The sequence below is a fragment of the Lepisma saccharinum genome, chromosome 2 (genome assembly GCF_977018435.1).
Source record: "Lepisma saccharinum chromosome 2, izLepSacc3.1, whole genome shotgun sequence".
In the NCBI taxonomy this organism is placed as follows: Eukaryota; Metazoa; Arthropoda; class Insecta; order Zygentoma; family Lepismatidae; genus Lepisma; species Lepisma saccharinum.
The window spans coordinates 114,128,965-114,153,548 of NC_139230.1; the positions used below are offsets into that span (position 1 = coordinate 114,128,965).

Here is a 24,584-nt window from a genome sequence, read left to right on the forward strand (position 1 = left end):
GTGTACCTAAAATCATAGTCTCTGATAACAGCCCCACTTTCACATCACTCGAGTACCAACATTTTTGCCAGAAGTACGGCATTTCTCATGTGACATCTCCACCATACCATTGTCCCAGTAATGATCTTGCAGAAAGGTATGTGTGGACAGTGAAGACCAGTTTGAGTAAACTCTTACTCGACAAACCAAACATGAGTGCTCTGGAATTGGATACGGGAATAGCCAACCTTCTTGCTATGCTGCACAATACGTGTCTTGGTGAAGCAGAGAGTTTTCCTTCTGCATCTGTGTTACGGTATAGACCACATTTCTGGTGGGAGGATGACACCTTAGCTCATCTCCAATTCATCAGCAACTGTTGGCGAATGTCCAGTCTCTTCTGTTTCATGTCAGGAGTGAACTTCTGAGGCACCCACCATGCACAAAGCTTTCGGTATCCCAGATCTGCGATTATCGCCTGCACTTGCTCCCATGACATGCCACACTTGAATGCAAGCTCTGCCTGGGTTATGTGATGGTCCTCTCTAATGAGTTCAGTGACTCAATAGAGAGTCATTCTGATGACCTTCATTGGTTGCAGCATGCAGCCTTCCACTCCATTCTTTGTCACATACATTGAGAGTATCTTGGCTGGGGTTTCCATTATGAACAAGAACAGCCCAACAGCATACAGTACTGACGTCTACACATTCATCCCCATAAAAAGCATTTATTCTCCGATGAATGTCAATTTGGGCACATTTTCTGCAGTTAGAAACTCGATCACCGCACACTGCTTCAGGTGCACTGACATAGTATGGTTATGTGTTGCCATTTTCCTCGCTATAGTTCAGCACCCCCTGGCGATAGAAGATTGAAACATGCAATGGAGAAGTGGGAAATTCTGATGAGTACAATGCATGGTTGCTCAAAATCCAAGATACATTTACACCAAAACAAAAGAATGAAAAAATAGAATAGGGGGCATTACTTTTCAGCATACCCTCATGTATTTAATTTAACTTTACATCTGTGTAGCTATAGAAGGAGACATTGATAACAAAAACATTGTACAATGTATGTAATAATCATATTTATTTGTGTTTCTTAAAAATTAAATTTACAATACATTCTAATTTTTACATCAAAGTTCGTCAGTATCACACCCTTTATAGGATGCAATAATATGACACAATGTCCAACAATCAGACTGACCACTTGTAGAGTGATTAGTTGTGAGTGACGATGGCATTAATATTTCACTCATTAATTAGTAGAATAAAGGAACAGAGTTTTTATTTGAAATGTACAACAATGAACTATCATCAGAAGCAAGATGTAGTTGGATGATAGCTGTAGATAACAACAAAGCACTTATACCAACATTTTCATTGGCCATATTCCTAATGTCCAATTCAGCATTATTGTTCAGTAAAAATTATATAAAGCAATCTTCTGTGCAGCTATTTCCCCTATTCCAGAAAAGTTATTGTTTCTGTCTGAGCTTATTATGTATTACAGGAAACTCTCAATTATCTCAAGTAAAACAGAAAGTTAACAAAACGTTCATTTACTGCACACAGAAAGCTTACGAAAACTTACTGTAAACGAGAAGAAAGCTATTTTTAATCAAACACATAAAGTTGTATCAACACTCTCAGAATATTTAAGATAAAGTGTTACTTTAGTATATCTAGTATTTCAGCTTTGATTTAGAAGGGTTTGCAGACACCTGTTGTATTGATGACTTTAAATATCTGCTGCATCCTGCATTTCTACAAAATATGCATCCTGCTTCTTAATAATGTCAAGTTTCATTATTTATGTATCATAAGAATAAAATGAAAATCATACAAATGAAAGGAAATAGTGGTATGAATCATTTTTTTTTGTTTTTCGCAGATCTAAATTGGGGCTGAACCGATACTAGTTTGAATCAATACTAAACTCATATTAATAAAACAGAAATAAAATTGTACTGGAAGTTAAAAATTACATAAAAGTACAATGTTTAGTTCTTACAAATGAAGATCTCCATCAGTATTTTTTTTTAATTGGTGATAAAAGCTGGGGAGGGTGGAGGTGAATGGAAGCAAGCAAGTCAATAAGAAAATACATTGCATAAGGTACAATCTGTTGGAGTGAATCAGAAGTTCGAAACAATAAGTGGGCTACAGGACTTAGTGAGCATCTACTAACAGAGGATCACAATATGGGAAAGGCCTCCCTGATGGCATGTTGGTAATGGCATCGCCTTGTAATCAAGGGGTCCCAGGTTTGATTCCCAGTGGTGGCACATTGCACAGTGGTTCAGATCCCACTTTAAACTCTAAGTCCAGTCCCAATTAGCCTATCTGTGCATTAAGTGTCCTTAAAACAACAATTCAACCAAACCAACACAATATGGTAAAAATTATGATAAAAGTAATGCAGAAGAGTGTATGAAGCAAGCTTAATTCTTGAGAAATTGGGAATGCACATTAACTATGTCTAAGGTATTGTAAACAACAAGTGTCTCAGTGTCATAAAGAGTAGTTAATGAAATGTTTAAAATTACCAAGGTTATGAACCATTTAAAAATCTTGTAACCTGGGCTGCATTCCACCCAAGGCTACTTGTGATATGCACAAACTTCTGATTCCTACAACACATTTTACCATATCTAAACATTCTTTAGTTTCTTGCTGCCTCTATTAACCTCCCACCATCTTGAGATTTTATCGCCCATATTTTAAAATTTCTCCTGATGAAGATCCTTGTTTTTCAAGTATAAATTATGGATTTTTATTTAGTTTTTAACTGTCACAGGTATGTCCTTATTTCCATTTTATTGAATCAATACTGCTGTGAGTGCTCTAACAAATACAATGTTGGTATTGACTCAACCCTAATCAAGATGTAATGTATGCAATCAATTTACACATGTTTGTGCACTTGTTTAGTATTATTCAATATTCAACATTACTGGTAGAATCTATTGTGATACATGGATTGTTTTTACAATATTTAGAATGTTGTTGTGTAGCTCTTTTCCAATTTAAGTTTAAAAGTGTTGTTTTAATAGCAGAACTAAATGTTTGCAAAAATAAGTAGAAAAATTTCTAAGAATTTCTAATTACATCTCTGCAATATATGTGAAGAGGAAGAAGTAAATATTAATTATTACAAAAACAAATAAAAAAACCACATTTTTCTGTGGTGGTAATGTAAGTTTTCACATCATTGAACAAGGTGCTGGTTAGTGTGCTAAGGGTATGGTATACTTTGCCTAATTTATTTTCTTTGTTATGTGATGTAAATACTATTCACTTAATCAAAAGTTGCTACATGGTAGAACTTGAAGTGTGTATACGTATATATATAAATGGCAAATATGCTAAAAGCCAAACATTCTGGTTTATTTCTCAATTACCCTTGTGGAAAAAACTGTATCTCAATTGTGTAACTGAGATTATTAATTATTTGTTTCTACACTCTAATTCTGCATGTTATGCACTATTTATGATTCTTCCCTAATGTAAGTTACCACAATATGAACAAAGCTTAAGACAAAGTTATCACTCATTTACTTTTATTCATTTTCATTTCATTTCAATATGGTAAAAAAGATTTCATTCTTTCTTAACACTAATTTTTCAGTCTTGTTTCATTTTGATTGTTAATTAGGTACTGTAATGCATTTGCACTTTATTGATAAACTAGAAGCTGGTAGGCTGAAAAAGAATCATGCAATAAAGTAGACTTATAAGCAAATATAATTTCTGAAAACATTAATGCTACTACTAAAACTGCATTCTTCAAATCTCCATTATAAATTGTCTTATTGTCACATACTGCCTTCACACTATAGCTAAATCGTTGTACTATATACATTTTTCCTGATAATTGCAACATTTGACAAAGTCCTAAATATTTTAATAAACTTACATTTGTATACATTTTTCTTTAAAAATTAAATAGACTATTGAGAGTTTCCTATTCCATTACAACAGTATATCTTTCTCTGTATTGCCACAATAAATATTTTTACATTTTGATCACAGAAGCAAAACTTCTACCCAGTGAAAACCAAACATTGTAATTGCAAAACTCTTCACTCCCAGTGTGTAATTAAATTGTACAGAGTGACACTGAATTTACATTTAGAAAACTGCTAAAATGGACAAGATTATTTTTAAAACAGCATGGTATGGTAATTTTTCAACAAAGATAAAATTACTTCACAAATAGACAAAAGGAACAGTATAGTAGATAGTTATATATGATGCACTGAGCTAGGAGTCCCTTGGAATGTATAGTTCTTGGCCATTGATCTCAACTTTGTGAAAATCCACCTAGAGGAGACCAATACATTTCAGTTGGAGGCAAATGTTCTGCAATTTTTTTTTCATATAATCACATAGGCATATGGCATTTTATATAATACTGAATAGTAATTCTTTCCATGATTTCATGTAGGAATAGTAATGAAATACAACAGCAGTAACTCATTTGTTCAGTCTCTCTTTCTGTAAGCAGTGATTTTAGATTCCAAAACACTCATTTCACTTGCAGGCACACTTTACAGGGTCCACATGTAGGCACAAAGATTTCCCTGATGCCAGTTTCCAATAGAATATTTTAAACACAAGCACCTGACAGGATATGAAACTGAGCGTGGAATCTACAGCTATGTCTAACATGGTACCCTGAAGCAGACTCGTGTCTATGTGTGGAAACTATTGGCAGTGACAAAATAAACTGTATTTCCTTCCCAGTGACCTGCTCAAAATATATACTTTACTAGAGGTGCAACAAGTAAAAATATAAAAATTTTCAATTTATGATTATCATTCTCTTCAAATTTTCCAAGTTCCAGAGAGCTTTCTTTATTATACTTCTACACACACACACATATACACATTCAAAGATAAATGCTCATACAAAATTACTACATTTAAATGAAAACTAGATACATTAAAAATAGCAGACTTAAAAATTATGTTCATAATTTGCACTTATACTATATTTATTCTGCATTAACATCTTATTTTTCTTCATTCACTTCAACTTGTCTTTTGTGTGTGTTAACTTGATTGTGTACAATGTTCTGTCATGATATTAAAAGACAGAATCAAGTTCTTTTTTACTTATTTCTTTTTCAAATCATCTGTTATTTATCATATTCATGCTATAGATAAGCATAATAGTTAAATATCATTGATCCCAAAATTTTAGACAGCCACAGTTTCTTGCATGTATGCTAGTTCATGCTAACAATAACTATCTATTGATATTCATTAAACAGGCATTTTGTGCTGTATGACCTAAAACAAGTACTTTTTCACATTCAGCTGACTAGTTGTGAAAATCTATCTTTAACAAAGTAATAATTCACTATTTATTTTAAAGGATATTGTGAAAGTAATTCCAGAAAAGTCATATACAAAGTGAATTATGTATTTTTTTCAAGTTAAACAGGTGAACAACTCTTTGTGTTCATAAGAAAATTCGAACAAAAACAAAATGTGCTACCCAATGTAGTACATTTTAAGAATTAATCAAAGTCTTGAACATGCATATATATATATATATTAAAAACTACCTCTACAGCATAAATAATAAGTGATAGATGTTGTGATGATATAGAAAATAGAATAGGCACAGGAAACCCTGTATTGATCCTGAACCTATGCCTTAGATATTTACTGAAGATCTTTTACCGGTAATTTATTAACACTTTGCTCCTCCACAGCCATTTGCCAACAATACTTGATTCAGATCACTGGGAACTAGAACAAAATTTAACTATCCTGTTCTCATATGCTGTGGCTGCAATATTCGTAATTATTAAAAATATAATTTCACACGACATGAAAGAGGCATCGGGCTTAAACTATTTAAACCATACATGAGCAAATTTGATTTATCCCCTTTGTAGTAAAAAAAGAAAGAAAGAGTTTTGATATGTATAAAAAAAATCTGTGGAGACACTTGAAGTTAAGCACATGTGACTCCTACAGGAACAGGGTCTTCTCACAAGTCTGTCCTAGAAAGATGGAATAATAATGAATAACTATAAACATTCACATAGTAAATTTATATTGTCAATACTTTTGTCAATAATATTAATCTCTATTGCAAACCATTCTATCGATGATGGTGAACATTGTGCAAGAATGACCTTTATTATAATATGATTAAGACATTTGGTCCTACCAACAAATTGTAACAATGGAACAAACTCATTTCTTTTATGAGTGGAAAAATCTGATTAAATGTGTATTTTAAAATTAAAATAAAGCATTAATATAAATTTATTAATCAAGTTTCTATTCCATCCCAAAATACATTACAGAGATGAATTTATATCAACACTGTGCACACTTCTCATTCAGAGGTCATCTGTTTGTTTTGTGCACATTGCACAAAATTGAGTTATCTATCATTAGAAGCTTTTTATATTGAGTATGAAGTTGTCATAAAATTCAGTTTCACATGATCTTAAAATAGAAGTACATAATTAAGGATCTTACAGACACACTGTATGCACACAAGTCATTGAACAAGAGACATGAATCTGTCATGCTCTAAATTATTTACAATTGAATGCACTTTATCCAAAAGCATTAGTTTATAATTTCTAATATATGGTGCAAAGATTGGCAGGGAAAAAAGCGAGGGTTTTTTATAATGACTATCTTCATAAATGAGCTAGAGCAGCGGTTCTTCAACTGTGGTCCATGGACCGCCAGGGGGTCCACAAAACCCTCCCAGTGTTCCACAAAGGTTCGGAAAAATACTAAGACAAGAGTATTTACTCTTTAATGTTAAGAATGAATTATGAGAGAACAAAAATTATACAAATTTACGGCCCGTGAGGGTGAGTGATCTCTGAAGGGAGTCCGCGGTCTAGGAAAGTTCAAGAAGAGCTAGAGCATCAGTTGATGTTTTGAAACATAGAACATGACCAAATGAATTGCAATTATTGTGAGGTGAAGTCACATGTTAGCATGTCTTACTGCCATGAGCATGAATTAAGTACCACTGGTGGATTGACTTGACAGGTTAAGGGTTCGTTTTAGGATCCACCAGTTGGCCAGTACTTAATTTTTTTAAAAAAGTTATTTACTACTTGGAAATAAATTGAGAATGTTTTATCTATGTATTTTCTCAGTGAAAAATCATGTAGATGGGCATTCTTTTGAAGATGTAATTATCAGTAGAGATAAATCATCTTTTATACCGTAGTCTTACATTTATATCTACTAACACAGAAACAATGTCAAATTGGTGTTATTTTTACTAAATTATTACAATCTCTAGACCATACAGAATGCACAGGTGTTAATAACAGTTTAGCACATGGATATAAGGGGCTTTTCAGCCTACCATGCCAGCCATGCTAAGCTTCGTCGCCAAATTTAGTAATGGATTCACATAGCATATTCTAGATTGGCCATATGTAGAATATCATGGTGACAAATTATTATACAAAATTATTATTTTACCCTCACGTATACACGCAAGCTGTTTAGACCCAGATTTATATATGGGGAGGCTTGAGGTTCATAGCATTGCATGTCCCTCACCCCCTGACTATTTACATAGAACTTTGTTTTGGTTCACTTTATGGTCTGATAGACTAATCGAAAATAGACCTGCAGTTTAAAATGAAATCCACACCAATGTGCCCCATGTAATGTGCCTACACTAGGAAATGAACCAACATTTGAAACCAGATTTTGACATTTAGGTTCCAAAGTTGACAACTTAGGTGCCTAATGTGAACCAATAACAAAAGAGTCAAATAGCAGAAGTAGTGTATACATGGATTACATAACAAGGAATAACAGTAATATAATCTGAAATTATTTAAAATGATCCTTTATTTTCAAACTGAAGTGTTTATTAGAAGGTGAATCCTTCAAAAACTAGTAGTCAGATTTCAATATAAATTTATTTGTGCTATGAAATTGAGGTTTTGGGTACTAATCCTGGCTAATGAATTCTATCAAGTAATCATTTACACTCACACTTGCAAACAAGTAGCAAAGTATAAAATATATTGGACAAATAAATGTCCACAAAATTACCCACTCTCCAGTAATCTGAAAAATATCAAATTGTTCATGCACCCATATTATAAATATGCAATATAACCTAAAAACTTTCTGTTATGTTAGTTAATAGAGATCAAATTTAAAAAAAACTAAACCCTGTGGTAGAACAGGCTATTGAAGGCCAAGGCCTATCAAATGGCTTTTCTTTGGGTGATGCATGAAGGAGTTCTCCATAATTGAACAGCTACTAAAAATGGAAACCTGATAGATTGAGTGAGGTCTTAAACAGTGGTGGCATTTTGCCAATGATAAGCATAGGATCAAACTCAAGAACTTGTATGTAACACTTTCACTTCACATTCACAATTCATATACACACATGCACAATGTATATAAGTGCATGTATATACATACATACATGCAATATATACACATATATATGGTATATATGGGAAGCAGTTATTAACTTGGAGAAAAGACAAAAGACACATGCCAAAATATAGCTCAATTGAATAATAATAAATGATGCCCCAACAGACTAAAAGTGTGTTGCGTGTGTGGTCATTTTTAGACATCCTGTATCATGCAACATCCATTGCTTTATTTTAAAAAAGCATCTCTTAACATTGAAATGAAAGTGATAGGAACTCGATCCACTGGGAATTGAAAGAGGATAGAAGATGGAAAAATCTAAAAAATCTGCATTTTGGATCAAATAAACACTTGACTTTCAATTGTGTAAAATAAAAGCAGCAAAGAATTATAATGATGATTTTTCACAAATTGCTCTCTGCTCTTGACAAGCATAATGTTCGTGACTCTCATGTAAGTTATATTATAATGGATACTATGGACCAGCCTGAAATGACTTTTCATGTGACCCACCTTAGTACTTATAAAACTGAATTGAGTATAGTATGCATTATATTTAATCCAAGTAAAGAATGTAATATTGCCTTTGTCCACAGTCACTCAATTACTTACTGGCCCTGCACATAAGAAGTGCTCTAGGTGATTTTAAGACAAGCCCATGTTGCTACAAGTACACTCATTTTGAACTGTAGCTATTAAGAAAATAATGTAGACAGGAGAAAGGTAAAAAAAACGTCAACAAAATTAGGCTGGGGCAGTGCCCCAGGGGCCCCGAGGTAAAGGGGCCCCACCCGAAAGGCCGAGAAAATGTAATGGATTTTCCAGACTTATGTTTTTGTTAGACTGGTCCAACTGGCCAGTAACGTATGGGGCCCAAAGCTGGTGGTTTTGTATAGTTGCACGTCTGCAGTAATTATGTCATGATTTCCCACTATGCTAAGCAAATAATGTTTTTGGGGTAAAAATATGGAGGTTTCAAAACAATTAAATAAGGATTGCAACAGGAAATCGGTGTACATACAAAAAAGAACCAACAGCTTGCAATTCAAAATTGCGTTAGTGAGAATTTAAAGTTGGTTCTTAATGCTGGAGGATAGCGGTTCTCAAACTTTTTTCTCATTGTACCCTTTAGTTGGATGGGTTAAAGTTACAGTGGTGTAACAGCTGTTTCCTTTATCACTAGAACTTGAAGTCTCATCTGTAGCCAGTTGAATGAATCTCTGATGTACTCCATGTTTTCTGTTCACAGATTGACTTATCGCGATCTGGTTTCTGTGTCTAAGTATTTTTTTTACAAAGTGACTTACACCACTGTAACTTTAACCTGTCCAGTTGTAACTAAACGTCTAATGTGCCCCCACCATAGGTTTTCTCCGAATAGTGGGTTTTGGGGAATTTTTTGGGTTGCTTGATCGGTGGGACGTTTTTGATATGTTGGTGGCATGTATCTGCAATAGAGCAAAATTACATTCTGGCTGTATGTAGAAATATGGTAAACAAATAAACATTACAATCCTACGTTTATTATTTTATTGAGTGTTCCTACGTTTATAATCTTCATGATTAGTTAGAAAAATTAAAATGTGAAACACATGCATGCTAAGAAATATATAAAAAAAACATTAATTTTCATACATTTTTCCAGAGCTATTTAAAAAATAATAAACAAAAATAAGTTTGTAAATAAACTGTCAAGCACAATTTTGGAGTATTTTATTGTAAATCTTAAGAGTTAGTGAAAGATGCATAGCCTGTCATGGTTTCTTGAAGTCTGGTTGTGCATGTGAAACTTTCAAGTGGAGATTCAACTCCAAATTTAGTATATTTTCAGTACTTGTTTTTTTAGGTACTTTGTAGATGAAAAACGACTCTCCGAGCTGATTGTGTATTCCCTTCAAGTAGTTCATGTACCCCCAGGGGTACGTATACCACAGTTTGACAACCACTGCTGTAGGAGGTAACCGGAAAGAGCTTTTTTTTCAGTTCAGAATGGCTATATTATTTTTGGTAACGGTATTCTGCGATGTCAAGTTAAAATCTTGAACAAGAACTAAGATGAACCCAACTCTCAAAACACTTAATCCACCACGATGGGCAAGTAGATAAGAAGTTGTGTATGCTCTTAAAAAGAGGGTTTTTGATATTTTGAAAGTGTTTTTCTTATATAGCCTAATATTAACAAGCAAGACATGCATCACTCGATGAAAAGTTGATTGGAAGGACTTGACACCCCCAGAAGTTGGTGTCACGTGGGCATGCTGTTTACTTTGAATGTTAGTGGACCTTGATGTTATTAATCATAATTTTAATGATGCCATTTCTTTTTGATATATCACACAAACTTCTTTAACTTTCCTATGAAACAAGAATTTTCTCCTTAATATATCATAATCAGAACATTCATAACACACTGGAAAGAAAAACAAAACTGGTCCAAAGAATTTTCTCCTTAATATATCATAATCAGAACATTCATAACACACTGGAAAGAAAAACAAAACTGGTCCAAAGAATGAAACTGGTCAATGAAACTTCAATATGGAAGAAAAATTAACTTCACAATATCGCTTAAATAATGGTGACATTTAATTTGTATGCAGCACCCTTTCTGACAGAAGAGGGATGTAGAATACACAACTTATTATCGGGGGTATTGGCCCTTAGAGCAAGAGGTCCTTGCTCCCTGAGCCCCATCTTCTACTGTTTCTGGGCCTCTTTGAAGTGTTTAACAGATAAAAGCAATATCAACTACCTTGTCACAGTATAGCTAAAGATCAAGAATAACTTATAACAGGTGTGGACAATGTGGCAAATTTATCTTGGCTCTTCCCTTGAAAATATTTGGTGAGTAGTTACAAATGCCACATGTAAAATTAGCATTATTGGTAAATTGATGAAAGTATATGAACTACCATGTTTGATTATTAATTGTGTGGTATTAAGAGAGAGACTAGAATATTAAGTATTTAAAAAATATAAGGGAATAAGGAAAGGAAATAGTGGAGGATGGGGTTGATATAGGGGAAGAGAAAATGAAGTATTGATATATGGGGATCCCGTATTTCAAAGGTGTTTCCGAAAGGATTGAAAAAGTGGCAAAGGATTATGGTATTAAATGTGGGATGAGGGCCCCATAGACAACTGAAATACATTTTACAGAGTACAAAAAGGATAGAAAGGCAGGGAAAAATGGAGGGGGAGATAAAGGAGTGTATAGAATTAGTTGTGAATGCAATAAGGAATATATTGGACAAACAGGAAGAAGTATGGAGATAATATTGGGGGGGGGGGACATGATAAGGACATTAGGGAGGGAGTTCCAAGAACGGGGTTGTCAGAACACATTATTGAAAAGCAACATAAAATTAAGAAATGAGAGGTAGTTAGGAATGAAAGCAAGCAAATAAACAGAAACATATATGAGGCTGTGAATATATGCAAAGATAGGAACAATAAATTAAATAGAGAAGATGGAAATGTGGATTAGGGTGTTCAAAAGGCGGGAAGTAAGTGAATATAAAAAAATAGGTTTTCATGTCACACCGGGCGTAATCCACACAGTTCAGGAGACTCGTGATTTTGAGTATGAAATGAAGTAATGTGGGGGGAGGGGGTGGAGGGGAGGGGAGACTGGTTGGCGGAGTTTGGAACCGGGAAACTTCCTGCATTCTGCAAGAAGGCAAACCTGATGTCTCGCAGGCGAGTGTGTAGTCGCGTGTATGTTTTTTAATGTTTCAAGTTTTAAAATTTTTATCTTTGACTTTTTACATTTTTTGGTAGCTTTCCAAAGAAAGGATTGTGAGTATGGGAGTTTTATCAGGAATGGGAAAGTTGTTAGGAAACCTTTTTGACCATAGTAACACCTATTACCTTACTCCTTATTTTACTTCTATTTGACGTGGCTATGAAGCAATTTTGCTAGCCAACCTGAGGAAGGGAGCAGTTGACTCCTGAAACGTAGTTTGGCATACTGTACATACTCACAAACTAAGTAAACTATATTTTGATATTTTTAAATATTTTTTAAATACTTAGCATTCTAAGTGAGTAATTCACACATGCGCAAGATATGAGACAAACTAGCTGGGAAACTGAATCTTCCTATTGGATTCATAACTGTAGGCATTTTACACTCTATAAGTATATGACAAATGGTGTATGAAGGCATGAGACAAGTTTTTCTATGGATGGTCATCTGCAAGCTATTTGCACCCCTGCTTATTAAAGAAGACATTGTCTTGTGAAAAGTTACTGGGAACCCACTCGAACACATGAACACATATTGATAAATATGAAAACCTAACACCAAGTCATGAAGTTATTTGTGGTGCCCGTTAATGCATCTTTTCCTGTCCACAGACAGTAAACAAAAACAGCAGGTCCTTCTATCCACTGCTTGCCTCAAAGAATTTCCTATTTGAATTGTGTCATTGTTGGCCTGTAACACCTGTTTCTTAAATCGAATTTTTGCACGTAAGTGGCACTAACTGCTGAATTTCTTGGATTATACAAAATTTTAAAAGCACATACAGAGCAATGCAGAACCCTACACCCTGCAGCCCTCTGCAGTGTGGGATTAGTGGGGACGATCAATATTAAAATTATTTTACCCTAACCAGTAAATATCTTACTCTCAAATCAGAGAATTCAAGGCTGATGAGCCTCCTATCCCAAGTAACCAAAAGTGGTTGGCCCAATGCAAGAACATACCGTTGGCCAATGGTAATTTTGGCCATGGTTCCAACGTTGGGCCAACGTGTGGTTTTTACGTTGGGCCAACATATGGTTTTACTACGTTGGGCCAACGTATGGTTGTACTATGTTGGTCCAATGTACTGAAAACTAAAGAATGGATAGGTTTGTTTTCTGATATATACATAATTTATTGTGAGGCCAAATGTAAACAATAGTTCAAGTTATTTATGAAAATAAAAATAAACAGCACTTTCTCAGTCACATGGTATCATTGTTTTCAAGGCACCATACCTTCAAGTGGTAGCACAAAAACCTTCTAGAGTTGACTAATTTTTCCATCTTTCATGGAATTTAGGCTGGACATAACATTGCTTAAACACCTTCACAATAATACCTGTAAGAATGTTCTTGTTCTACTACAGCAAAAGAGACAAACAATAAGCAATTCCCAACACATCTTTCATCCAAGGCAGCTGACAAAGGACTGGTGAGTGACTGGAAGTTAAAAATAGCTTCTACTTTCATTAAAAATATATTATATTTCCAGTGTGTGTTGTGACTGTAATGTTCGAAAAGAAACACTGTTACATGTCACTTATTTTACAGTCTAGAATTTATAGCATTCTCCTGAAAGTTTTGTTAGCATTAAAAAGTTGTTTATAAAACTGATTTTGACTCATGTTTCCATGGTTTTTGCAAACGTTGGCAACGACCGTTGGCCCAACGTAAGACTAACATCAATTTGCCAACCAATGTAAAACCAACCTTTCCCATGTAAAAACTGATGTTGGCCCAACAGTGGTGGTTACTTGGGATTACACCTTGTGAAATTATTCGAAAGGATATTACTGACCAGACTTAATGAAACATGCAGAAGATTCATCACTTTTACCATGCCATCCATCTTGGCTTTTGGACTGACCCTAACAATCTCTCAGAATTGTAGACAAGTTTGCAAAGCATTTGATCAAGTCTGGCACTCTGGTCTCATACATAATTTTTTGCAGCAAAGTTTCCCAGACTGCCATGTCCACCTCTTGCAATATTATCTCAGTTAATACAGTTTCTTTGTCTTCTTTTCTGTCCACAACCTTGGCTCATATTGGCTGGTTTACTATCTATCTCCACTGCTACACACCCTTTATACTGCATATGTAAGTAACTATTTACCAAAAGTCCTTCTAAGTCAAGTGTGCATATAACAGCATTCTTTCTGGCCAGTTATCACATAGATCTACTTTACTAATTTGTCCAACAGCAGTCAAATTCCAGGCATGAACATGCATGTGGCGACTAAGGTTAAATTCCATAAAAAGCATTTTTGTTATTCACATGACACAAAGAGAGTATGAACAAAGATATTTGTGATATGTGGACAAAATAGCCCTCACAAAGAAATCAATATGTACCTATGCACAACTTTAGACTGATACGTAGCATTTACCAATCACATCCAAGATGTTTCTAACAGAAAAATTAAGTGTGTTGTGGTCACCCTATTTGGCAAGTTCAGATGTTCAGAGCTTTCTTTGCAAACCAGGCTACATCTACTGCAGATGTATATAATTGCACCGTTAACTTATTCATGTCCAATCTGGCAGCATGCAGCCTACCCATGTATAAAATTATCTGAAAGAGTCAAGACCCAGCAAATCCCCCAAGATAAGTATACTGAATGCCACACACATCAAAACAAAACTCCAATGTAGGACAATGTAGCAGATAGCTTGTGCCATGACCGTTGCAGACATAGGGTACATGGATAACCACAGGCATCTCTTGTCATTTAGTAATACACTCCAAAATTGACAGATTCATGTGATAGGCACAGACATAGAGCCAGGGCAACAAGCCTGGTACTTAACCTCAAAGCTTCATATTCATGCAGTGCAGTACAAAAAAATGGAAGCTACTGAAATGCACATTTTGCACTTACAAGTATCAAATATTAAAATGTTCTGCCATCTTGATGTGCCTGGTTATGCATATGAATATAATTGTCAACTAATAAAGAATTATTTTTATTTAAAATATGAAGGAAATAAGCAAACATTTACTAGTAGAAGTAAGTATGTTAGTTCCATCTCAGGTTAAAGGTTTAGTGTTTAAAGTTCTAGACATTGGTAAAGAAACATTCACATAAAACATGCAAAACATCACTGAGAAGTAGACTTCTTTTCCACAAAAATACATATTATGCTTCAAATAAATACACACATACAGAATTACAAACATATAAATTTATGTAATTGTGTGGAATATTTTCACCCCCAGCCCTTTCCATACACTGACACTGAGACAGCTACACTTACTGGAAACACAAAGCTGTAAAGACCAAGAAAGAAACAGAGCTCTGTGCTACAAAATGGAACACAAAGCTCCATGACATCCTTGTGGACGAAGTGCATTGGCTGATATGTTGGCTGTTGGGAACATAGAAACACGGGTGGAAGTCCTCATGCCTTTTACATTCACTGGAGATGAACACAAATAAAACAACAAATAATTAGAAGTTATATTGTTCTTCTCTATGATTTAGAATCTCCAATGTATATTACAGTGAATTTTGTTAGAAACAGAAATGTTAAATGTCATCACCATCAATCTTGAAATATTTCTGTATAGGATACATTTCCATTTTATTGGGCATTAAAAATCAATAGTTATACACTTATAGGGAATACTTGAGCATTAATATTCAAATTGTTATTGAATAATGAATATAACATTTTTATAATTCCTGTTGAAATTTAGCTATGTAGATATAAAATTAAATTATATTTTATTCTGAATCAATGTATTCATGCTTCAATTGTCTTTCAAATCAATTTTTTTTGTGCAATTCTATCTCTCTCACATATCAATAACTACATAAATTTGTGAGCAGTTTGTTATGTTACTTTGCTTTTCTTTCTCCTTAGGTTAATTATGATGATGATGATGATGAATGGTGAATTGATGAAACAGATGAAGGAATAAACACGTGAAGCATCCATAAGTTCTTCAGCATTCAAGCTTAGGATCCCTGGTTTCATATTACCTTATGCTAATCACTCCATCTAATAGAGATCAAATGTGTGAACAGAACCGTGGAAAGATAAATTAAAAAAGGATGGAATAGTTTAAATGGAATGGAATAGGATAACTGAAAAAAGGAAAGAGATAGAAGGGTGGGCTAATAATAAACATTGAAATGTGCTGAAGCAGATGGGAAGCCCTCATTAGATAGTATGAAATATTTTACATTTCATATGTACTGAATTGAGAAAAAACTGGTCATTGTATGGAACTTATTTCAGCATTTGCTGATAGCTAACAAATAATAGGTTCGTTGAAAAAAGGTTTTCCCAAATAACAATCACATGTAAGTACCGGGTGGGTCTAAACTTACAAGTGATGGTAAAAAAATGCACACTTAGTTTTCTTGACAATGTATTCATAACAAAAATGGTATGACACCAAGCATACAAGTTACTTTAATTACTTCCTTTTGTCATCTGCTATCCAACAAGGTACAAATGTTGCTAACATTCAATTTTGTGTACAAGAAATAATACTTCATTCATCTTCATGTGAATGGAATCAATGAACAATACAATTAAAGAACATTACATGTCTTGCTCAAAGTGGGCACCTCCATTACGAATGCAGGCACGCAGGTTTTTACGGACATTTGGTCTCGTAACTCGTGATGTGATGCTGTCTTTGACGTGTTCACCAGCTGTTAAAATCCTCTCCCTGAGCTCTTCTTGCGAGTTTACCTGTGTCTTGTAAACTAATTCTTTCACGTGGCTCCAAATGTAAAAGTCGCAAGGCGACAAATCGGGGGATCGAGCTGGCTAGGGAATCGGGCTGCCTCGGCCAATCCATTTCTTTGGGTAATTTTCATCCAGCCATTGTCGCACGCCCAGGCAGAAGTATGGATGGGTGTCATCAACAATAATTTGATAGAGCCATTTTCCTGCCCCAAATCTTAAATGGCATCACTTATGAACATTTTTTGAGGAATGGAATGGCAATGTTGTTGGAAGATGTGCTTCTAGCTACAAGACATGACATGATCTATCAGCATGATGACTGCCAAGCTCGATCCCCACGCCTTGCGACCTTTACATTTGGAGCCACATGAAAGAATTGGTTTACAAGACACCGGTAAGCTCGCAAGAAGAGCTCAGGGAGAGGATCTTAACAGCTGGTAAACACGTCAAAGACAACATCACATCACGAGTTACGAGACCAAATGTCCGTAAAAACCTGCGTGCCTGCATTCGTAATGGAGATGCCCACTTTGAGCAAGACGTGTAATGTTCTTTCATTGTATTGTTCATTAATTCCATTCACATAAAGATGAATGAAGTATTATTTCTTCTACACAAATGTGAATGTTAGCAACATTTGTACCTTGTTGGATAGCAGATGACACAAGGAAGTAATTAAAGTAATTTGTACGCTTGGTGTCATACCATTTTTGTTATGAATACGTTGCCAAGTAAATTAAGTGTGCATTTTTTTATCATCACTTGTAAGTTTAGACCCACCCGGTACTTACATGTGATCGTTATTTGGGAAACCTTTTTTTCAAGGAACCTATTATTTGTTAGCTATCAGCAAATGCTGAAATAAGTTCCATACAATGACCAGTTTTTTCTCAATTCATCTTTTTATGTGGAAAATTGTCATTTTTTAAAGAAACAAAAGAAATTTGATTATCTCGAAAACTACTAATTTTCGGACGGGGTATCATATGGTCAAATTTATTGCAAATTGTCTCTACTTCAACCCCTTTCAGGGAATACATCTAATTACCAGTCACCCTGTATACACAGTGTCTCTGGTAGAGTTACTACCAATAAGAAATTGATGTATTTCTGAAAATAACTATGATAAACTAATGGGATTTTGATTTTCTATTGAGGAAACTCCTCAAGTTTCAGTAGATCTCCACATGTATGCATGTTTATATACTCCGAGTGCTCACTAAATTGCGACCACTCCTCCAAACAATAAGGAATGGCCCAGCAGCTGCTTTGATCACATGACTGGAAGTATCATGGTGAATGTATAGACACAACGCTACATACAGGCCTCCCAAATGGCGCAGAGGTAGCATCATTGCCTTGTAATCAAGGGGTTCCAGGTTCAATACCCAGTGGAGGTACATAGTGGTTCGGATTCCACTTTAAACTGTAGGTCCAGTCCCAATTAGCCTTACTGTGCATAAAGTGGACTTATAACGCCAATTGAATCAATCAATCAACAACGCTACATGTTAGTCGAACAGCACATGTTAAAATGGAAGGTGGCCAGGATTTAACGTTGTTCTAAAAGGGCATGATTGTGTGTCAATAACCCAGACAGCAACACTGGTCAGATGCACCCATTCCAGTGTAGTGAAGTTGTACAGAGAGTGGCAAGAAAACGGGGCAACGAATACCAAGAGGCAGAATTGCAAGGCCTTGCGGAAGGTGAGCGTCGAATCAAACAGCTTGTGACAGCTGAACGCACCATCAGCATCTAGGATTTATGGGACCAATACAACAGTGGATGCATGACACCCATATCCCATGCAACTGCGCATCGCACACTGGCATACATGAAGTTCCACAGCAGATGACCCACTCGTCACCCACCCCTCAGGAAGCGTTACCGCTGACTTTGTCTTGCTTGGGCCCACGAGCACACTGATTGGACCATGGACGATTGGAAAAGGGTGTGTTGGTCCAATGAATCATGGTTTTTGCTACACCACTGTGATGGGCATGTGCATGTGTGGTGCCAACAGCAGGAGGCTATGGACCCTTTCTGCATGGTGAGTGCTGTACAGGCAGGTGGGGGCTGCTGTATGGTATGGGGTTGCCTCAGTTGGCATGGACTGGGACCATTGGTGTGTATGGACCACCATGTGACATCCATTGTGTATTGGGAGGTGTTAGGACACCACTTACACCCCACAATGCAACACTTCTACCCACACGGGGACGGCATTTTTCAGGATGACAATGCATGGTGCCACCGAGGAGGGAATGTACTTCCTTCGTTGGAGGAACATTCCACAGAGACGCAGCATATGAATTGGAGCCCTAACTTCCTTGATCTTAATTCCATAGAGTATCTGTGGGATGTTGTGAAACGAGCTCCTCAAACCATGCATCCTGCACTGACATCAGTAGGTTCATTATGGGATGCCACCAGGAATATATGGTGTCACATCTGCATGGAGACATATCTGCACCTCATGGAATCCATGCCACGTTGTGTCCAGACCATCCGCCGAGCCAAATGTGGACCAACAAAGTAAAGTATTAGGTAGGTGGTCGCAATTCAGTGAGCACTCAGTGTGTTGGTGTGTGTATGTGTGTGTGTGTGTATAAAAAAGAAAGGAGGGCAACAAGGGCTAAATAAAAAGCATAGAAGGTTCCATCTTTTCTTCTTCCACTGATGATGCAGCTCATGTCACCAGACAGTAGAAATAGACAATATATATATGAACTCTTCTAACTATGTGGCAGAAGCCTCCCACCAACTCTCTGATCCATCCACCTACAAACCCACCACGGTTGACATTTGCACTACACACCTGAACAAAATCGGTGAATTTGTCCTCTCCCGAGGCCCTCCTCCTCCATCCTCATACCAGACAACCCCCATACCCCCACTTTCTACCTCCTCCCCAAAATCCACAAACCGAACAACCCTGGGAGACCCATTGTGTCTACCCTTGGAATGCATATCAGCCTTTGTAGACTCCTACCACCAACCCCTTGTCCACTTCCTGCCCTCCTACCTTCATGACACCAATCACTTCTTTGATATCATCCACAACCTACCATCTCTACCTCCCAACAGCATCTTCATCATTGTTGAGGTCACCTCCCTCTACACCAACATTCCCCATGCCCATGGCCTCCGTGATACTAAATCATTTCTCAACAGCCGACTCAGACCATACAGTCCCAGCACCCACTTCCTGATTCAACTAGCCATCCTTGTACTCAACTACAACTTTTGCTTCAAAGACCAGTACTACCTGCAAGTATGTGGCACAGCCATGGAAAACAAAATGGCCCCTCCTATGCTAATCTGTTCATGGGCAGGCTGGTACAAGAGTTCCTGGACTCCCAACAACTGAAACCACTCCTATGGCTAAGATTCATAGATGACAGTTTCCTCCTCTGGACACATGGCGAACCCTTCCTCAGAACTTTCCAAAACCAACTGAAGAACTTCACCACCCTTAAATTCACCTGGTTCCACTCCAAAGACCAAGTGACCTTCCTAGATGTGGATATCCACATCGTGGGAGACCACTTAGAAACATACATATCAAATTACCAACCACCTCCAGTATCTTCATTACTCCAGCTCTCATCCCCAAAAACACACCAAGAAAGCCATACCATTCTTCTTAGCTCTTAGAGGCCAACCTCAACTCATCCCCCTCATCCTGCCAAAAATACAGCCTACGCCTACACCAAGCAGTGGTGTAGTGTTATAGTACGCCCGTACGCCCGGCGTTCCCAGATTTAAAATTTCAAAAATGCTTAAATGCTGTGATTATAAAGTAAAACGTGGCTAATTTCATATATGTTTGACCTTCATGGCATTATAATAGCTATTTTTCACGATCTGCTTGCAACGCTCCACTCTCAACACTCGTTCTAGCATCTCTTTTCAATGCCTTTCCCGGCCGGACGCCAAGCAGGTTCTGTGTACAGGACTCCTATATTCCTTGCTGCCTTTCTGGAGGGAAAGCTTCAATTTCTACAGCACGCGTGTAAATGCTCTCTCTTACGCCAGCGTACAGAGCAGAGAGGTCTACCGTGATTAGTTCATGTGACCCTTCCTGCCTTCTGAAGCAGACGACAGCAGTAGAATTCCTACCCGGTTCTTCGCTCTTCGCACTCATGCAACTCATGCTATGTGATGCTACAATACACAATATTGACTGACGTAACTTTACAAATCTCAAATATACTGCTTCTTAATGGCCACTGCATTGTATGATTTATCGCATGAACAGCGATGTGCATTAGAAACTAAAAGATCAACACAGTTTTTGTCAAATAAGTTGATGAAGTCCTCGTGGTAGAAATTCAGCCTGTGGCTGCTCTACCACTTAACCCACAAAACTATTATTTTTTTTATTGTATTTTTTCGTTATTATCTAACTACTTAATATTGTGTTAATGGAAATGTTTAGCATTCATTTGAAAACTCTTAACATCGAATGGTCTCTGGACAAAATTATTTTAAAATGTTTATCAGCATTCTCAAGATGTAATAAACAGTGGTCTGAATTACTAATCGGCACTGTCAGTAGAGTGTACGATATTTGGATCATCCACTCTGCTTTGCACAGTGCGCCAAGACGACAGAGGTCCCTGGTTCGAATCCCGGCGTGAGCACGGATGTTCTTTGTCAGTGTCCCTTCATCAATATCATCACTCATATTCATATTCGCAATTAACCAAAAGTGGTAGAAAAGCGAAATAAAATAAACCAAATTAATCAGTAGTTGGATCATCCACAACAATGACGTCTACTTTTGTGCAGAGGCACTTATGATTCAGGTAGGTTTTTAATGACTTGCATCATGCAGAAAGGTATAAAAAAAGGTATAAAACACCGGAGTTCAAAACATTTCTGGCATAGTGAGGCATCTAATTTTCTAGCTAACACATGCATGGATGATGTTTTACTGAAAACCCAGCTGACTTCAGGCAAATAAACAATACCTGTGGCGACTAATACCATCAGTAAATTATTAAGCAAGAAAGGGCCGACCCTTCCTTCGGACTTGGCGTTCCCACCCGAAATGTCCATGCTACGCCACTGACACCAAGCCCTAAGCAACCTCCCCATCCACCCTCATCAACAAACAAATCACCAGAGCCACCTCCCACACCCATGCCAAACAACCCAAAACCATCCCTCCTGCTCTGATCACCCAATACCACCCTCACCTCCTCAAAATCAAACATACCATCCACTCCCTCGTTCCCAGAGACATCTTTCGAGACAAACCAAGGGTCATCTTCTAGCACCCCCCATCAAACCTCAAGAACATCTTGGTCCAACAATACCCACCCTTCCACCCCACACCCCCAGCCCATAGAAGTATCAAATCCAGGTGCAAAACCTGCCCCATACTCATCACCTTCCCCACCCTCCAGATCCCTACCGCTGCTGGTGAATTCACCCTTCACCCAAAGGGCACCTGCCACTCCTCCAAACTTATATACACACTCATCTGCAAAATCTGTGGTAAGTTCTACCTGGGTGAAACTTCTACCCCCCCCCCCCCCCCCCCGAACCTCAGAATCAATAACCACGGAGCCTCAACCGCAAACTCCAACCTCACTGTTGCCACCCACACCAACAGCCAGAACACCACCTTCAACAACTGTTTCCATGTAGTCATAATACACCTATTACCCCAACACACTGACACCTCAACCCACAGGCGATGGTTTGATTGATTGATTTGGTGTTTTAAGTCCACTTTATGCACAGAAAGGCTAATCGGGACTGGACCTACAGTTTAAAGTGGAATCTGAACCACTATGTGTCTCTATCGGGTATTGAGCCAAGGACTCCTTGATTACAAGGCGACAAGGCTACCACTACACCATCGGGGAGGCCCACAGGCGATGGGAAAAGGCCTACATTTCAGGCATGCACGCCACCATATCCCCCCGGACTCAACCTAACCAACCAATAATCACTTTTCTATTCCCTCCCGAACTTCACCCCACCCACCATGCAGTAAACACTGGTGAATGGACCTGCTTGTCTGAACCCATGACTTAACACACCCATGACCTATCACTTTTCTCTGGCAACACTGTGCTGATGCCAGCATTAGTATTCTGTGCCCCTATGCTATTGTGACTCCGTTCTTTAATTCTACCATGACAATGAGGTACTAGCCTCGATATATATATATATAGAAAATTACTGTCTCCTACACCATTTTTGTTTCCTGCACTCTTTCTCATTCCATTCCTGTATATATTCATATATATGATGCCCTCACAAATTTGAAATACAGAGAGAGATTTTCAGCAAACCAAAAACACCATGGAACTTTCTGTTGCATTGTGAAAGCTGCCATTTTAGTCTGTATGTTTAGTGACATATTGCAAGCTCATCAAAGGTAGGAATTATTTTCTCTTATGGGTAATGGTAAAACTTGGAGAGTTTTATCACACAAAAGGAACAAAATCATTATTCTACTATCATTGGTGTATGAGATATTTTGTAATTGGTAGTAATTATCCTGGACACGCCCTGTGTGTGTGTGTGTGTGTGTGTGTGTGTGTGTGTGTGTGTTTGTGTGAAATATTATTTGCATTTCAAGATGAGATGGTAATAGAGAATGACACATATATGTAATCATTTACTATATAACTTCAAGGTGATGGAGAAGGTTAATTGTGTTATGCTCATACCCGGGAACTTCCAAGATGAAAACTGGCAATACTGATTTTAAGTTTCAATGTACACTTACATATATATGGTATGATATTTACGTTTGCCCCAACATCTGAATCATGTGTGTGCTTATTCCATCCAATGTATGTATCAACAATATCGAAAAGAAATTCATTAATTGTTTGATGATGAATGGGATGGTATTTGTTCTAACACTTGTCAGAAATGTTGAGTATGCAAGGTTATATTAAAATATTTTATTTTGTCATGAATATATATATATTTCAAAAACAAAGAAATGATATATTACCAGATCCCCGGCTGTTGACGGAAGTTTCTGAGAGCTGTGGTTGAATAGAAGATGATGTTTGTATTTGTGGACCATCACTTCGAACATTAGCCATTTCCTGAAGCTTGTACCAGTGAGGTTGTTCATCTACAACATTTGGATCTGAAAGTAAGAATTATACAAGTTAACCAGATTGTAAATAAGCAACTGATACCACAAACCCAAAATTATTGTGGTTACAACAAATTTTGTCCCACTATGATCAGTTTACCATAAGTATCCCCATAAACCCTTTTAGTGTAGCACTGTAATGTGAGAAAAATGTGTATAAGATGTGATTTCAGAGGAAATTTTCTTACCTGTTGCTCACTCATAGTTTTGCATATGAAAAATATCAAAATAACCCCCACTTCAACAGTTTGATTTCTATTTCTGTTTCCCTAATTTTGTCATGTTGCTAACATTCCATCTTCACTGGGTAGATAAAATGTATGATGAAATAGATTTGAATCTAGGATTCAATGCATCGTAGGATGATGCACAAACCACTCAGTAACAGAAGCTGGCAATAGCAGGATAGTTATAATGTCTGGCCATTGATTTTGCCAATTTTGTAATCCCATGTTCAAAAGGACAATTGAAACAATTAACTTCATTTTAAATTCTTCATATTTTCTTTTCTTTTCATATATTTATTGAAATTCTTTTATTTTAAAAATTATTCCAAATTTCTTAAAATTTTGAAATTCTTACAGTGGAATCCTGACTTAAGT

The 24,584-nt window shown here is 36.8% G+C and overlaps 1 protein-coding gene across 1 annotated transcript in view; it reads right to left on the reverse strand.

Annotated features, from left to right (window-relative positions):
* Positions 1 to 1,085: 1,085 nt before the first annotated feature.
* LOC145984124 (uncharacterized) overlaps positions 1,086 to 24,584 on the reverse strand; it is a 928,179-nt gene continuing 904,680 nt past the window's right edge. The window contains exons 33-34 of the mRNA XM_083117559.1: positions 23,833 to 23,973; positions 1,086 to 6,007 (exon numbers count right to left, since the gene is read on the reverse strand). Of these exons, the coding sequence (XP_082973685.1) occupies positions 5,976 to 6,007; positions 23,833 to 23,973 (173 nt within the window). The 3' untranslated portion in view covers positions 1,086 to 5,975. The remainder of the gene's footprint in view (positions 6,008 to 23,832; positions 23,974 to 24,584) is intronic.